Source organism: Euleptes europaea, chromosome 1, assembly GCF_029931775.1.
Source record: "Euleptes europaea isolate rEulEur1 chromosome 1, rEulEur1.hap1, whole genome shotgun sequence".
NCBI classification, from domain to species: Eukaryota; Metazoa; Chordata; class Lepidosauria; order Squamata; family Sphaerodactylidae; genus Euleptes; species Euleptes europaea.
The window spans coordinates 166,045,160-166,063,693 of NC_079312.1; the positions used below are offsets into that span (position 1 = coordinate 166,045,160).

At 47.3% G+C, this 18,534-nt stretch overlaps 1 protein-coding gene across 3 annotated transcripts in view; it reads right to left on the reverse strand.

The window, feature by feature from the left end:
- The window catches only part of ZNF385A (zinc finger protein 385A), a 165,321-nt gene that overhangs the window by 36,436 nt on the left and 110,351 nt on the right, over positions 1-18,534 (reverse strand). For all 3 annotated transcript variants that reach the window (XM_056867086.1, XM_056867085.1, XM_056867087.1), the window contains exons 3-4: positions 7,292-7,402; positions 3,079-3,244 (exon numbers count right to left, since the gene is read on the reverse strand). In XM_056867086.1, the coding sequence (XP_056723064.1) occupies positions 3,079-3,244; positions 7,292-7,402 (277 nt within the window). The remainder of the gene's footprint in view (positions 1-3,078; positions 3,245-7,291; positions 7,403-18,534) is intronic.

The following is an 18,534-nucleotide window of genomic DNA, read 5'->3' on the forward strand; positions in this document are numbered from 1 at the left end:
GGTCACCCAGCTGGCTTCATGTGGAGGAGCGGGGAAACCAACCCAGTTCACCAGATTAGTGTCCGCCGCTCACGAGGAGGAGTGGGGAAATCAAACCTGATTCTCCAGATTAGAGTCCACCATTCCTAACCACTGCTCTTAACCACTACACCACGCTGGCTTTTTGTATATGAAAAAACACATGTTAACTGAGAACCCTAAAGATGGAAGAAACCTGCTGTGGGCATTCTACACATTGATCCATATCTACTGCTGTCAGGTAAAATTTTAACATGGCCTTCCTCCAAGGACTTCAGGGTGTCGGACAGCGTTCTCTTTCCCCCCATTTTATCCTCACAGCAAACCTGCAAGGTAGGTTAGGCTGAGGGATTGTCAGTGGCTTAGGGTCACACAACGAGCGTCATGACAAGAATGGGGATTGGAACTCAGGTCTCTGTGAGCCTAATCCAACACACTAACCACTACACCGCACTGCCACTCCCCAGGCTCTTTGTAAATGATCCTTGATGATAGCTTAAACACAGTAACTCTCAATCCCCCCCTTTTTGCTTTATTTTACAAAGTATGCAGTGTATCCAGTCACTGGAAGTCCACAAGAGTGTAAGAGTTTTTAGTCTGTGCTGGTTTCCTGCTCATCCTCACAGCGGGCAGGGATGGCTACCCAAAAGGCTCCCTGTTCTCTGTGAAGAGGCATTTTGGCAGCCAGGGTGGGGGAGAAATACCCACCTATCCTAGAAACTGTTCCTGTGTGTGTGTGTGTGTGTAAAGTGCCGTCAAGTCGCAGCTGACTTATGGTGACCCCTTTTGGGGTTTTCATGGCAAGAGACTAACAGAGGTGGTTTCCAGTGCCTTCCTCTGCATAGAGACACTGGGATTCCTTGGTGGTCTCCCATCTAAATACTAACCAGGGCCGACCCTGCTTAGCTTCTGAGATCTGACGAGATCAGGCTAGCCTGGGCCATCCAGGTCAGGGATAGAAACTGTTCCTGCTCTATGCAAAATAGAGATTTATTTTGGTCAGATCTCTACTAATACTAACCATCTCTCATGCGAGCGGCCTTCAGATGTTACCAGGTGTGGTCTGTAAGGTGAATGAGCCTCAAAATCTACCTCATACGCTCCCCCAACCCTCACACATAAACTTATCATTTAAACCTTCCTTGCTCAGAAAGTCTTTGATCTAACTGTAATTTGTTGTGACATGAAATCCAGGCACTTCAACAAAATGGGGTTCATCCCCCACCCCCAGTAAATGGGATCCTTTGCGATGGAAACTGCCCTCAAGTTGCAGCCAACTGATGGTGACCCCCATAGGGTTTTCAAGGCCAGAGACATTCGGAGGTGGTTTGCCACGGGTTCCTGACTGTGTTGGGAGCAAGGTGGGCTATATATCAGTGTTCATAACCACATACTAAAGGACGGCTGGTTTTATACAGGACAAACTGTGTGTGTTAAGCACCGTCAAATCACTTCCGACTCAGGGCGACCCTATGAATCCATGTCCTCCAAAACATCCTATCTTTGACAGCCTTGCTCAGGTCTTGCAAACTGAGGGTTGTGGCTTCCTTTATAGAGTCAATCCATCTCTTGTTGGGTCTTCCTCTTTTCCTCCTGCCCTCAACTTTTCCTAGCATGATTGTCTTTTCCAGTGACTCTGGCCTTCTCATAATGTCACCAAAGTACGACAGCCTCAGTTTAGTCATTTTAGCTTCTAGGGTCAAGTTCAGGCTTGATTTGATCTATAACCCACTGATTATTATTATTATTATTATTATTTTGGCAGCCCGTGGCATCTGTAACACTCTCCTCCAACACCATATTTCCAAGGAATCTATTTTCTTCCTATCAGCTTAATTTAGTTTGTCCTGTTGTTCCTAACAGGACAAATTAAACAGGCACAATACATTAAAAAAAAAAACCCAGCTTTGTGGGCACTTGCTTAAGCCTTGAGGTCACTGCCAACAAAACAGATTACTGCTTGGATGACCCCTCCTTGCAACTCCCTCCCTTAGCAAATAACATTATTTGCTGGGCAGTGGGATAATTTATTTGCTTTCTTCCACATGCTGCCTTTCAGTTCACCTGAGGCTCCCCGAGGAGCTATTAGCCCCGAGGACGAACTAATTTGGCTCCATGTTCTCCCTCCTTCCCTAAACACGCCACCTTCCCAGGAGATGCATTCTGCTCGGCATCAGCGCTTTGCGGAGGAGGATGTGCCGTGCATCGGGAGGGGCTGCGTGGGAGCGCGGGAGGGAGGAAGGCCAGGCCCCTTACAGGCCGCCCCGGCTTCCCGCTCTGCAGCTGGGAGGCAGAGCTCCCCAGGCAAGCCGGCCGGCTGCGGCTCCATTTCCACCAGCTATCAGAGCCGCAATCAATGTTTAATTAGAGGCGATTTAATTACCCGCCTGCTCACCCGTCACCCTGCAGCCAACGAGCCGGCTCAGGTTCCCAGCATCAGGAGGATGCTCAAGATGTCAAAAGAAAGGATGTGTGACAAAACCTTCCCTGGACTCCCCCCCCCCCCGCCTTGTCCCGCACAAAGGTTTCACCCTCAGCCCTGTAACTGGTGCAGACTGCAGCTAATGACTTACTGAACCCTGTAATTGAGGTGGAATCGAGGTGTTGCCTGGGGCCCCGATTCGTTCCCGGAAAACACTGCAAACATTCGTCATACTCTCCTTGCAGCTGGCTGCATTGCAGGAAGGAAGAAGGGGAAGAAGAAACCTTCCTGACCAAGAGGGGAGGACGACCCATTCAGGAAGGGGCTCCTGCTCTCTGCTGACAACCTCTTCCTCTCAAACCCACCAAATTTGCATGGGTGGGTTGTGACCGCTCAGTGGTTAAGCTCTTTTGACATGCTCAGAGGTGCTTTTTCTTTCACCGGGCTGAACGTCAGTGTGGAAAATCAGTTCCAAAGCCCAGGCAACGTTCCAGGGCTGAGCTTGGGTGTGCAGTGAGCGGTGGACTCTTGGCAGAGATCAGCTTGACTCTGGAATATGCAGCAGCTCCTTTCATACCCACCCCCTTCAGATACCCTTTGGGATCCATGACAAGATTAGAATGGGAGAAATCTGGTACCTGTACGGTCGGAATCGCTCTCCCCAGTGCTGGAAGACGGGCTGCCCACGGGTCCCGGCTTATCTCCCTCGCGGGCTCCCGATTCCTTCTGCCGTGTCCGAGCCGCCTCAATTCCCTTTACTCGCCGGGCATGGCGGTTCCCCTTGTAGTGTGCTTCGGCTTGGCTCTGCATGAAGGAGACAGGGAAAGAAGTGGTCAAAGAAACAGACAGGCCTATACCAGCACACTTCTGCTTCATCTCTTCCACTCTGCCATCTTTTTCTGGACAGCTCCCTTCGCCTCCGGCATGCCCCTACCAACCTTGCCCCCAAACCCTCCCACACCCCCATCTTGCCCCAATCATGTATTGCTAGGAATGTGGAGGACTGCCATGACAGCTTATCATGAGTTCTGAGCTTGTCAGTGTCTGCCTTTTCCAAGACGACCAAGGATTACCGGTGACTTAATTAGGCACCCATATAAACATGGAGCTTTGCTAGATTTCCTCCCTTTCCCCTTGGAAGAAACTCTGTGGGATCTTAGAAAAAGAAGAAGAGTTGGTTTTTGTATGCCGACTTTCTCTACCTTTTAAGGAGAATTAAACCGGCTTACAATCTCTCTCTCTTCCTCTCCCCACAACAGACACCTTATGATGTAGGTGAGGCTGAGAGAGCTCGAAGATAACTGTGACTGACCCAGGGTCATCCAGCTGACTTCATGTGGAGGAGCAGGGAAACCAACCCGGTTCACCAAATTAGAGTCCACCGCTCATGTACAGAAATGGGGAAATCAAACCCGGTTCTCCAGATTAGAGTCCACCACTCTTAACCACTACACCACGCCACACTTAACAAAAATGAGCAGAAATTCAACATGTATATATTCTGGCTTGGAGATACCATAGGACCCTCCCCATTTGTGGCTGGCAATTTTCATAATAATCATTACATTGTTACACGTTGCTGGAAATGTGGTTGTTTTGCGACTAGGCGCATCAGACCTGTCTCCCAGTATTTGCAATTTTGCTATTCACAGGAATCTTGGGAACTGAACCCCTGTGAAGAGAGAAGGTCTATTATACAGCGACGGGAAAAACCTTAGCTCCTGAATTTGCCTGCCACACAAAAGGCAGGTAGACTTGGTCAAGGAAAGAAGAAGAAAGGAAACTAGCCCCAACGTTGCAAACCACAGTGGCAGCCCTCCCATGCCCAAGGGTCCGGCTGTTCCCACTGCCGTCTTTCTGTTCTAACAGCAGAAGAGCAATGTACATAACAAGCTGCCAAAGGCACAGCCAGGAGTGGCTGCAGGTGCCAGAAAGCCCAACACAACTCCTTGTTATTTCCAGAACTGGGTCAGGACTGCATAATTTGCCGAAGCAATGACGTGTCAGAACGCATAATGCAACGCTCAATGCGCCGGCAATGCGCCAGCAACGTTCAATGCTCTGACTCTCTACTGGTTACCCTTTCAACACCTCGCCATATTGGATGTGGTTCTAACTCTCACTGGGCTGTAACCTAATCCTCTTTCCACTCTATAGCTACCCCCTTCGCTCTATTTCTCCTGTTGTCATCTGTGCAGGCAGGCTGATTAAATCTGCATCCTGCCTTTCCGTTGGCAGCAAACAAAAATTAAAGTTTGGTCAATATATATAAAAAAATCAATGTAAAAATAGAAACCTGAAGGCTCCCACTTCTCTTGCCTGCTGGCAGCAGAGGGTGCTGAGCAATTACAGCAGGCGTGGGAAACAGAGGGGTGTCTTGTGGCCTTCCCTTTGCTGTAGTAATTGATGTTCCCTGAGCCAGCAACAGGGACAGTGAACAGAGGTCTGCCTTGTGGTCCTGTCTCTCACACTGCCCATTTGTGTGCCTTGTCCTTCACACATCTAGGATTTCCAGCCAGCCCCCCTACCTGCCACATAAATCTGTCTCCGAGTGGACAGGGAGAAGCTTTTCTCCCTCTCTCATAATACTAGAATTAAGGGTCCTCTGCTGAAGCTGGAGGGTGAGAGGTTCAAAACAGATAAAACAAAGTATTTCTTCACACAACGCATAGTTAAATGGTGGAACTCCCTGCCCCAGGATGTGGTGATGGCTGCCAACTTGGAAGGCTTTAAGAGGGGAGTGGATGTGTTCATGGAGGAGAGGGCTATCCACAGCTACTAGTCATAATGGATACTAGTAATGATGCCTACCTATTCTCTCCATTGTCAGAGGAGCATGCCTATTATCTTAGGTGCTGTGGGACACAGGCAGGATGGTGCTGCTGCAGTCGTCTTGTTTGGAGGCTTCCTAGAGGCACCCGGTTGGCCCCTGTGTGAACAGACTGCTGGACTTGATGGGCCTTGGTCTGATCCAGCATGGCTTTTCTTAGGTTCTTATGTCTCCTCCAGGGGGTGTGGGACCTTTAACCAGCTACAGCTGACAAACCAGCTACAGCAGTTGCTCGGAAAGTTTACTGCAATGGGCTCTATGTGGGACTATCATTGGGAACTGTCAGGAAACTTCAGTGGTCCAAAATGTGGCAGCCGGGCAACTGTTGGGGTTGGATACAGGGATCGTATAACTCCTGTGCTGAAATATCAGCGCTGGTTTTCTGTTTCCAGCACAATTCAAAGTGCTGGTTCTTGCTGTTAAGGCCTAGATCAGGGGTGTCAAACTCAATTGTAACGAGGGCTGGATATGACATAAATGTCCCTTGGTTGGGCCGGGCCATGTCTCACCAGAGTGGGGGTGAGTGTGGCTGCTTCGGCTGGCTTGTGGGTCGGGTAATAGCTTTCAAGAGGCCGGATCCAGCCCATGGGCCTTATGTTGACAACCCGGCCTAGATGGTTTGGGGTCTCTGCATATCTGAAAGACTGCCTTCGCTCCTCTCCCCAGAACTGGTTGTTGGCAGAAGAAAAACACTTGGCGCATATCATATCATATTTCTGCATGTTTCTGGAAAGAGAGAAGGAAGGAACAGAGACCAGAAGGAGCTCCGTGTTTCTGTTAACATTAAATTTCATCCTTACTGTGAGAGTCTAAATAAGATCCCTGAGAATTAAATCTCACTGATTTCAGTGGACCTTACTTCCAGTAGTGTAGGACTGCAGCTTTACCTGGATCCCGGATACACTTGATTCTGGATCTGATCTTACACTCTGAGGCCAAAGTGGATTGTGATTTTGTCTGTTTTGCTTTGTTTCCCCATTCTTTAGCATGTGTCTTAGCTAACCTGTTCATTCGATCTACATCTGTGGGGAAGGGCCTGAACTCAGTGGCAGAGAACATTCTTTTTCGTGCAAGATATTCCTTGTTCAAACCCAAGCATTACTGAGTTAAAAAGATTTCCAGAAAAAGGCCCTGGCAAGAATTTCGCTTGAGACTTTCAGACCCACCATCAGAGTAGACAATGCTTTGACTACAAAGCAGCTTGCTGCATTCATGTATGTTCATCTGGTGCATCTACCTGCTACTCTGTTGAACCCATGATATTCTGGTTTATGGGGGCTCATCTGTGGGAGGTGATACAGAGAGGAAAGTAGGAATCTGACCCAGCTTATCTTTATGGTCATAATTTGACAGTCTCTCTGAATCCAGCTCTGCAAAGACCACCTGTTGGTCCAGGTTCTTACACATATTCAATTTCCCTGAGCTTTGCACTGGATCTGGCTTTGGTATGAGATTTGTGGATATTCCATGGCACCTGGACATCTCACGCCAATCAGCGTCCTTCAGAATCCACAGCGTGAAAGCCACAGCACAAGACAGAGATCACAGAACCATAGAGTTGAAAGGGATCACCAGGGTCATCCAGTCCAACCCTCTGCACAATGCAGGAAATTCACAACTACCTACCCCCACCCCCCACAGTGACCCCTACTCCATGCCCAGAGGATGCCCTCCCTCTCATGGTCTGCCTAAGGTCATAGAATCAGATTGCTGACAGATGGCCATCTAGCCTCTGCTTAAAAACCTCCAGGGAAGGAGAGCTTACCACCTCCCGAGGAAGCCTGTTCCACTGAGGAACTGCTCTAACTGTTAGAAAATTCTTCCTAATGTCTAGACGGAAACTCTTTTGATTTAATTTCAACCCGTTGGTTCTGGTCCGACCTTCTGGGGCAACAGAAAACAACTCGGCACCATCCTCTATCTGACAGCCCTTCAAGTACTTGAAGATGGTTATCATATCACCTCTCAATCTTCTCTTCTCCAGGCTAAACATACCTGAGCTCATCCCTTCTGTGACTCACCTCAGAATTGAAGCGGATCTGGCAGACATTGCAAGAGATAATGGGCCTCTTGGCCTTGGCTACAGGTACCCCGAAGGTATGGTTGATCACCGCCTTCTGCACTGGGTCCATCTTCCAGGAGAAAGCGAAGAGAAGGGGAGAAAAAGAGGTAGATTTTGCCATCATAGACCATAACAGATGCTCATAAGATCTGCTTCTCATGCACTACTTTAACCAGAGGCCAAGTCACATGATCCCCTCCATTTACAGTTTACAGTCAGCCTGTGGTGACTTCCAGCCCCATCAGCACATAGCAAAGTGTTCATGTGTATTTTTCACCACAGCTTGAATCGAACTCATCTCACCTTTTGGAAACAGATTAAACAAAACAAAACAAAAAAAACCTTTTCAAAATTTTGTCAAAAGCCAACTTGAGCATTTTTAAAACAAGAAATATAGAGATAATTCCATGGAATAAGGGTTTTGTATTTGTGGGCAAAACAATGTAAGAGATCTAAGGTACAATGGTTCCATTGCCCATTATATAAAGAACCAAGGGACTGTTTGATAAATTTATATCTGTCTAATAAGGGTCATGAATAAATCAATCCAATTTGCAAGAAGCTCAAAAACGTCACTGCTTTTTTGTGTGCATATAGGTAGGTAATGCTGCTGAGAATCTTAGAATTAAGCTGATGAGGGGAATCGCCTTTCCTCATGCTGGAGATCAATGGATGTAACAACAGGTATCTTATTTTATCTTCTTGTGTAAATTCGTGGCCCTAGAAGGAATCACAATGACCTTCAGCAGATACGATAAACTATTTACTGACCAAGAGTCTATGGTGGCAATACCTCACTGAATGGGCTGATGCAGCAGAAAGTCAGAAGACTCCAAAAAGGGCGAGGTGGTCTGCCTCAGATTTTGAAACAGCTTTGAAAGGCAGCGGATTTCCAACTGTTTATTGTTCTATTTTTGTCATCTTGGTGGCCAAATTTTGGGTTTTCCACTGCAGACATCAAAACGTCTAGTGTCTGCCTCAGGCTGAGGGGTTTGTGTGACTCAGCCCCCAGGTTGCTCTCTGGGAGAAAAGATCTTCACACACACAATGTTAACCCTGGGCATTAACAACAAGAGAACAAAACACCAAGCATGGGACAATATCTGGGGGAAAGGGGGTATTGGAAGTGCAATACACTACTGAACAGCCTGCTGTAGTTATCAGGGAAGAGACCATAACCGAGACCCTTTAGAACTGGTGTGGTGAATTCGCAAGAGTTTGTGCTGAGAAACCCGAGGCTCAAATCTGGTCTTGGCCACAAAGTGACTAGGTGGCTCTAGACAACCCAGTTTCTCTCAGCCCTTCATCTGCAAAGGAATCTTCTTTCTTTCTTTCTCCCGGCACCCGTCCTCCAAGGAGGTCAGGGTGGCATGGTCTGTGAGGTAGGTTAGCCTGAGAGACAAATATGGCCACCCAACGAGCTATACAACTAAGCATGGATTTGAACTTGGGTCTCATCCCCACCCCCAATGAAAGCACTGCGCAATTCTCTGCTGACTTTCCATAACCCTGACCTCCCTCCTCGCAAGGATTACCATAATAAAGTACACGTGAAATGCTCTGAACACTCTCTAAATATTACTATTTGGATGTGCCAGCCAACGCCACAAGGAGCTATGAAATATTTCCGCCCGCCCGCCCCCCCCAACACCAAGCATTCCTTGCGGGCAGGAAAAGAACCAGACAAGTCAGGGATGGTTAAAACACAACAGAGATGTGCATTTATTTTATTTTTAATATGTATATGTCTGCCTTTTTCCTGAGCATCTCTAGGCCCCAGGTGGGAAACAACAATGTAAGAACTGCTTTCTACAGAAACAGTGGTAAGCCTGGCCCTTCATACTTGTCTACAACCAAACTAGTCTCTTTTGCAGAGAGACACTCCAGCCTGAGAACAGAAAGAGAAGCAAGGGGCAGTCCTGCTCAGCTAGCTTGCAGTTGGATTTGGAATCGGCAGACCAAATTTGAGGCTAGACTCGGTCAATTAGCCGGCGACCCAAAGATGCTGGGTGTTGTTTGGGTATTGCTCTGGCCAATCTATTTTTCACTCCTGTATCCTGGGAGAACTCATCCCCACTCCAGTTCTTAAAGGCCTTTCCAATATCCCAGTTATGTCTGCTTGCTTCGATACCCAACCATCGCACACAAAGACACTTAGTTAAGAAAAGGTCTCACATGAACACATGAAGCTGCCTTGTACTGAATCAGACCCTTGGTCCATCAAAGTCAGTATTGTCTACTCAGACTGGCAGCGGCTCTCCGGGGTTTCAGGCAGGGGTCTTTCACATCACCTACTTGCCTGGTCCCTTTAACTGGAGATGCGGGGGATTGAACCTGGGACCTTCTGCAGATGCTCTACCACTGAATCACAGCCCCTCCTACTCAGGAATTGCATGCTCTGTGGCACGGCCATCAAGTGAGATCCAAGCACCACTATCTCAACTTTAGCCCTCTTTAGAACCTTTGCTTTTCTAAGTTGACGCTTGCAAACGCAACACTCTGATTGGCTGGTTTGGCGGAAACGCTATAGACCTGGAGATGACACCCCAAAAAATCCTATTGTCTCTCTGAGATGCTTGGCAGTATTGAGGCTAATCAATAAGGTTTTGGCAAAAAACTGGATCAAGGCCCAGGCTTACTTGGCTATCTGGCCCCATTTTTTGCAATTACAATATAATTGTTAACAGGCAGCTGCAGGGAAGGGCAAGAGCCAAATCCAGTGCCAACTGCCTTGTTACAGAGAAATTCAGTTGCCAAGGGAAGGCACATTGAGGGCAATTCACCATAAAGAGATCTCCCTTCCCTAGTACAATGGCTTTTTCCACTACTTGCTCCAAGTACCGAAACAGAGGAAGTGATATTATACCTAGGGATGTTTTGAGGATAAAATAGAGGAGAGGAGACCAATGTCCACTGCTTTGAACACATGAAGCTGCCCTATACTGAATCAGACCCCTGGTCCATCACAGTCAGTATTGTCTACTCAGTCCAGCAGCGGCACTCCAGGGTCTCAGGCAGAGGTCGTTCACATCACCTATTTGCCTAGTCCCTTTAACTGGAGATGCCGGGAATTGAACCTGGGACATTTTGCATGCCAAGCAGATGCTCTACAAAACTGAGCCACAGCCCCTCCCGACTGGAGATCCAGTGGGGAGAAAGTAAGGGTATAAATGAAGTAAATAAATAATTGGACTTTCCCCTCTGTCTAATATCAAATTTGCCCACATTTGCCACACCATATCCTGTACATGCACACACCTACGCGAGCACACTTTTCTTTTTACAAGCTGGATTAAATGCATGGGGCGAGACTATCTGTATGATGTATTGCACAACAACTGCACAAACACTGTTTCTATTAAGAATGGGGGAATTAATGAAGTATAACATGGCATTCTGGGTTGAAGAAGCACAGCTGTATGGGGAAAACATACATATTTGTTCTGGAACATCAAGAAGCAAAATTTACATTTACAAGTACTGGTCTGGAAGACCCGTTCCCGTGGTTTCTAAATATTTTTTGGATGTTCTAGGTTAACAAAAAATAAAATAACTGGATCTAAGGGCCCTATTCACATATTACTTGATATTTGAGATACTTTTCAGGGGATGGCAATTCTACTCAGAATTGCGTTAGGTTCTTTGTCCCCTGCTCCCTGATATCAGGTAGAATATGGAGAACCTCATGGGGAGGGGCCGTGGCTCAATGGCGGAGCATCTGCTTGGCATGCAGAAGGTCCCAGGTTCAATCCCCAGCATCTCCCGTTAAAGGGACCAGGCAAGGAGGTGATGTGAAAGACCTCTGCCTGGGACCCTGGAGAGCTGCTGCCAGTCTGAGTAGACAATACTGACTTTCATGGACCAAGGGTCTGATTCAGTATAAGGCAGCTTCATGTGTTCAACCAGCAATGAGTGCAATGCCGAATCTCCCTATCATATGAGATGAATTGGGAAATCAACAAGGTCTAACAACTACCCAATATGTAGGGCATGAGTTAGGGTTGCCATCTCTGGGTTGGAAAATACCTGGAGATTGGGGGGGGTGGAGTGTGGGGAGGGTGGGGTTTGGGGAAGGGAGGGACCTCAGCAGGGTATAATGCCATAGAGTCCACCTTCCCAAGCAGCCATTTTCTCCAGGGAAACGGATCTCTGTCATCTGGAGAGCAATGGCAATAGTGGGAGGTTGGCAACCTAGTGTGAGTGAGGGCATATCCACAGTCAAGGCCTTCTCCTAATCTCATCCACGAAATGAAGCACCATCTGATACTGCTCAGAAAGTTGCTATGAAAAATAAATTCATTGCCTGCAACTAAGACACACACTCTGAATGCCTATTTCAACTGGGGTGCACACCTCTGAAAATTTTACCCACTTGAAGAACACCGAGGCATTACATCATATGACCTGCTGGTGTTGCTTATTTTCTAATAGTTGGTTAACAGCAGCTCAGTTTTACTGTTAATTCTTGCCTCCCTGTTTCACCCCAAAATGATCCCTGAAAATTTGCTCCTTGGGGACAGGAGACAACCTCTCCCCCAGAACAGGATGAAGGGGACGTTGGAGGTCTGCACGGGGAGGGGGAATCAGTGAAATCTCCCTTCCTTTCATTAGTGGAACTTCTCCACAGGGTCTAACCTTTTGCATGTGTATAGCTTATTTTAAGCCTGCAACACATTTGCCTGATTAGACGTTCTATCATTATGTGAAGCCCTGACCTGGATGGCCCAGGCTAGCCTGATCTTGTCAGAACTCAGAAGCTAAGAAAGGTCAGCCCTGGTTAGTACTTGGATGGGAGACCACCAAGGAAGCACAGGCGGGTAATGGCCAACTCTGTTCGTCTCTTGCCTTGAAAACTCTATGGAGTCACCTTCATGGGTGCATTTGGGGTTGAAGCCTGGAAATGACAGGGACCTCAGTGGGGTACAATGCCATAGAGTCCACTCTCCAGAGCATCCACTTTCTCCAGGAGAACTGATCTCCATAGTCTGGAGATAAGCTGTAATTCTGGGGGATCCCCAGGTACTACGTGGAGGTTGGCATCCCTACTTCCAGACAAGAAACCATTATTGGAGTAAGAATAAAGCTGGAATTTAAATGGGATATTGGTGAGGCGAACACGCTTTCCTGTGGGACTCTGCGTACGCACCGAGTCTTGTTTAATCAGGACTGGTACCCATGTAAAGTGGAGCAGCCGGGTTTAAACAAGGCACTGTGTGTGGACAAAGTCCCACAGGCAAGGGTTTGGTGTTTGTTTTTTTTGTATTGCCAGCATCCTATTTAAATCAGGTTTAAGCACTTCTCTTTCAGGCGTGTGGGTGTGTCTATAGTCCTGGCTTTCTTTTCCGCTCTCAAAGAACAGAGCTAAACTACTCGACAGTTTTCTCCAACACAGAAATGAGCGTCTAAGCTGTGGGTTTTTGTTTTGCTTTTGCACGCTGGCTGCATCACAGCTGCCTCAACCCACCACAGGTAAGAAAGAAATGGTGGGACGGCGAGACGGGACACACGATCAAGAGCGTCGCGTGGGGCGTTTTGAAAACCCCCGGCTCTTCCAAAGCAGCCGAGGAACAGGAGGTCACCAGAGCAGATGAGCAGAATGGGTCTACAGCCAAGCCCGGCAGGCCATTCCAGGCATTTGCTAGAGAAGCAAGAATTTCCCAGCCTCCCACATCTGAAAGAAAGAGTGCAACCCTCCGTTCCCGACCCAGCAAGCCCAGGCACTCTGCATAAACTGGAACTGCTTCACACGCCTCTGCAGTGATTTGAGGGGGGTGGGCAGAAGAGGGTGCCACAGCTGTTCAAACAGCTCCAACTTCATCCCAAACTTGGCCGGGATGTTCAAGATTCGGGGGGGGGGGAGAGATGTAGAGGAAGGGTGGGGGGACGCAGTACTGCTTACACCCTGTTGAGAAGAGTTTGCAGCCTCAGGTCTGTCGACAGTAACATCTTCCTCAATATTAGATTAGCAGAAATGACATGGTACAGCGCTGGCAGGACTAGACCATTGTAGACTGGGGGGTGGGTTACATTTTTAATACTCCCCTGGTTCTCCAGACCAGAGTTCACCTGCTCCAAACCACCCCTCTTAACCACTACACCACGTATTAGGATTTTGTCTTGTCAAAATTAAGTTTCAGCTTGTTCACCCTCATCCAGCCCATTACTGACCCCAAGTCTAATTTCAGAACATCAACAGCATCCTCAGAATTAGGGAGAAAAGAAAAGCAGAGCTGGGCATCATCCACATATTGCTGACATCGCAGTCCATACTTCCTGAGGACCTCTCCCAGTGGCTTCATATAGATATGAAACACAGTAAATTTGACCTAGCACAAACTGCTACTGCTGTCTTTTTCTTGTGTTTCCACTCGTGCGTGAGCTTTAGTGCAAGTGAAAATTTTGCGCTAGATCCAAATCTATGTATGTACCCCTGAGCCAAGACTATTTCCTCTTCAGCGCTGCTTTCCCTGGACATCCCTTCAAGACTGGTAAATATCGCCCATCCCTGAAACCCGATCCAACGTCCACCCTTGTCCCTCTTAGCTCTTGTATGATTTGTGTGTGTGTGTCCATTGCTTGAAACTATATTCCTTATGATTTTATTCTTTAATAAAACTATATTTTAATTGTACAACGGCCTGCTCATTTGAGAGTTTTCACCCAGGATTATCTTGGTATACATAGGTAATCGATCCCAGTTACCCCCTCTCGCTCTGTCTCCTCTGCTAATTCCCCCATCCTAAGTGGAGACTGCCTACATAGGGTAACACCAAAGGCTGCCACTGCCTTTCTAACAGCTTCAGAGATACTCCTACCCCAACCCCTTTGTTGCACAGAACTCATCTTAATTACACATGAGCAGAAGGAGAGAGGAATTGCAAGAGGAAAGCTTCGGGGAATGTCAGAAAAGCTATACCAGGATAGCTTTACATCAGGGGTCCCCAACATGGTGCCTGCCAAGTATTTTTAGAAAGTGAGTGGAGCCAAGTGAAGTTTGGCCCAGCAATGCTTCTGATTGACTGCTGGAGAACTGATTGGCTGTACAGATTTTTAGAAACGTTTCTTTGACAGCAGCTGCCACCACAGCACAAGGATCTTCATTGTGTGACTGAAGATAAGCTGCAGGAACCATTTTTTGTGGCTGGTTCCTCCTCCTGCGCCCACCATGCTGTGCCAGAATGCCAAAGGTGCCTACTGGCTCCAAAAGGTTGGCGACCCCTGCTTTACATGAACAGAAGCGGCGCAATTATTACTGGCTTCATTCGGGAATGTCACATAGCAAAAGAAAAACATATGTGGATTGTACTTGTGTATGGATGCTGCAGAAAAGAACTAGTGATACAGGGGTACAACCAAGAATGATGGGGACTGGGAAAACCAAATCGAACACCAGACTATTTATTTATTTATTTATTTATTTATTTGGATTTTTGGATTTACCATAGATCTGGACTGCAAGCTTTGGTCAGATTATCTCACTGGTAAGGGTTTTCCCCCCAAGGAATGATGAGACATGTAATTATATGAGAGTGGCAAAATATCTCACCCTCAGAAATCTCAACCTGAAGCCACAGTAGACATGATTTAAGCCTTAACACTCAATGACCTGTCCCCTTCACCAATATTGGTAATGAAACCCCATGAAATGTTGCCAACCAAAAGACAACACATGTTGCACAAAATATGCAACTGTAGTTTAAAAACAAAGAAATCCCACCCCCTTTAAAAATGTCTATAACTGCAGAAAACTCTTATAGCCAATTTTGGGTATCCATGTAATGCCTATGAGCCCTGTGGCGCAGAGTGGTAAGCTGCAGTACTGCAGTCAAAAGCTCTGCTCACGACCTGAGTTCGATCCCGGCGGAAGTTGGTTTCAGGTAGCCGGCTCCAGGTCGACTCAGCCTTCCATCCTTCCGAGGTCGGTCAAATGAGTACCCAGCTTGCTGGGGGTAAAGTGTAGATGACTGGGGAAGGCACTGGCAAACCACCCTGTAAACACAGTCTGCCTAGTAAACGTCGGGATGTGACGTCACCCCATGGGTCAGGAATGACCTGGTGCTTGCACAGGGGACTACCTTTACCTTTTATGTAATGCCTATCCTTATAAGATTGCCTTTTGGGAGGTACTGAGCATGCTGCCATCATCCACCAAGCAACTGGATGCTCAAGAAACATCTGCTTGAACATTCCCTGTAGAGGTAGAGGAGGGTATTTCCTTTAAAAAAGAAGAGGAGGAGGACTGACTCACACATGTTATGCACACAATCCGATTTGTCACTCATTACCTTAAAACTATCAACATGTATGTTTGAATTCATTTGAAGGGGAAACATAGCATCAACAAAGCAGAGGCATAGCCTCAGTAGTTCACAACATGCATCAATCATTAAGCATGGCCGGACCAGTCCAACATACGGGCCACCTTTTTATTGTTGTGGCTGGCTGATCGAGCAGAGACTGACAGACTTCCCAAATCAAACTGGAAACCAAGGAATGCATATTACTCTGGTATTTCTCTATGGTCATTTCCGCAGTCCGCGTCCAAACCCCATCCTGAACTTCAAAGCCACTTCGCACTGGTGGTAGCCAAGTTAGTAGGCTCAGGCATTGACACTTCCTCCTAAGGATCTATAGATCTCTTGGGGTTTGAGCCTACAATGCAACAGAAAGTTTTCTGGATCCCCAACCAATCAAGCACTGGTCCTCTGCCCATTTAATCGAGGCTATGTGTGGAAAAAGCGAATACAAAAGAAGTGGCTCACTCTTTCCTAAGAAAACATAGTTAACTCGGGACCACTGAATGTAACTGACTGCAGTTAGATTCAGAACAACAAATTAAAGTATTTCTTAATGCAACCAGTATTTTATGTATACAGTTCGTTGTCACTGGGCCTCCCAGAGACACCGCAAGGGTGTTTGTCGAATATGGAAGGAAGGAATTTACTTGCTAATAATGGGTTGGATCCTGCAATCCGCAGGCATAAGAATCGCAGGATCTCCTCCCCGCCCTGCCCTGGAGCCATTTTTAATCCCAGGAAAGTTTATTCCTGGGCTCAATGAACTTGCATGTACTAATAAGCCACACCAGTCCAGCGGCTGCAGTAGAGAAGGAAAGGGGGTGAAATTGCTCCTTTCTTTCTGCTCTACAAGCGCAACTCTGCTCACGCAGAGGGCAAAAAGGAGTCTTTCATTTCCTTCCCTCTCCCCACTACAGCCAACTGACTGTATTGTTCCATGCAAGTCCATCGACCCCCAGAATAAACTTTCCTAGGATAGGAAATGGGTCTGGGGAGGGCCAGAAAGATCCTTAACTGCCAGTGTTTTCCACTGGTGGTTCACGGGATCCAAGCCAATGATCCAAAGTTTTTCCAAAAAGTAGCTTCTTTTCATCGGCACTTCTTAAGATTGTGCAGAGGTCTGTGGATCAACACATGCTGGATAATTAATAAGAGGTTAATAAGATGCCCTGACGAGAGATGACACATTCTATATGTTCAATACTGGAAATCATTTTGAGATCTGAAATATGTGTCACAGTTATGACCGTTGTTGTTATGACTGCTAATTATTACAGTCGATGGCCAAATGCATTTTTATTTATTTACTTTTAATCAGCTTAATTGGTCAATTAGTCAATGGCAACTTGGTCAATTAGTCAATGGCTTCTTGATCATGTGGCTGCATATTAAGTGCACATACTTTTTTTGAGGTTAATTTGATTCTGGGCCTTTGCCATAATAGGAGGAGGAGGAGGAGGAAAAAGAAGAAGAGGAGGAGAAGAAGTAGTAGTAGTAGAAGAAGAATCACCTTTCCTTCCCCTCCCCACAACAGACATCTTGTGAAGTGGGTGGGGCTGAGAGAGTTCAGAGAGAACTGTGACTAGCCCAAATGTCACCCAGCAGGCTTCATGTGGAGTGGGGAAACAAATCCAGTTCACCAGATTAGAGACTGCCGCTCATGTGGAGGAGTAGGGAATCAAACCCAGTTCTCCAGATTAGAGTCCACGGCTCTCAACCACTGTACCACGCTGGCTCTCAAAAGAAATCTGAAATATGGCCTTTCCTTCTGACCATCTTAAGCTTGCCTTGGGGATCTCGAAGAAGCACCTCTACTGAAGTTTTGGTAACAGACGGTTTATTTCAATTCAGTCACTCAAACCAGTTAAAAGGTAAATGATTAATCAGCCAAAGAGTTTCGGGTGAGCTGATGGCTCTAAATTGCTACAGGATACAGCAAGGCTTAGCACGCATGGATGCTAAAAAGGATTACATGCCCTCCGTAAAGTTCCCCAGCAGTGGTTATTCGCCAAAATGTACCTTCCTTGTTCAGAGTCTATAGAACTCCAGTCCCCAGCTGCTGGGAACAATCCATGGGAGACTTATATCACCTCCTGCCCTGCTTTTGAACTCCATGGGCAACGGGACGGGCAAATCCTCAGAGATGCAGCGCTGCACAAGAGAGACCTTTGATCTGACTCAGCTTGGCGTTCCTTTTGCACTTTTGCCTTCCACAGTCTCTTCTGCAAAAGGACACCGACCCTTGCAAACACCGCTGAGCTTCTCACCGCTTGCAAAAGGAACGGCAGAATGGGAGAGGGACACACAGAACAAACCCCTCCCAAGAGGTTTACAAGCTGAAAAATGTCCCCTATATAAGAGGAAGAGGAAAAAGAAGAAGAGGAGGAGGAGGAGGAGGAAGAGGAGGAGGAGGAGGAGCAGAAGGAGGAAGAAGAAGAAGAGGAGGAGGAGCAGGACTTTCTCTAGCACTTAAGGGAGACTCAAACCAGCTTACAATCACCTTCCCTTTTCCTCCCCACAACAGACACCCTGTGAGGTAGGTGGGGCTGAGAGAGCTCAAAGAGAGCTGTGACTAGCCCAAGGTCACTCAGATGGCTTCATGTGGAGGAGTGGGGAAATGAACCCGGTTCACCAGATTAGCCTCCGCCGCTCATGTGGAGGAGTGGGGGAATCAAACCCGGTTCTCCAGATTAGTCCACTGCTCCAAACCACCGCTCTTAACCACTACACCATGCTGGCTACACCTAACTCCAGTTTCACAGGCATGCCATGAGAATGCAAAACCCCTGCCAGTTTCAGGAGAGGGAGGGAATGAGGCATGCTGCTGTGCTCAGTAGGGCAGGCAGAATGCAAGGTCATCTCACCGAGGGCAGGGGGTTCTGGGGAGAGAATCGTCACTGCAGGC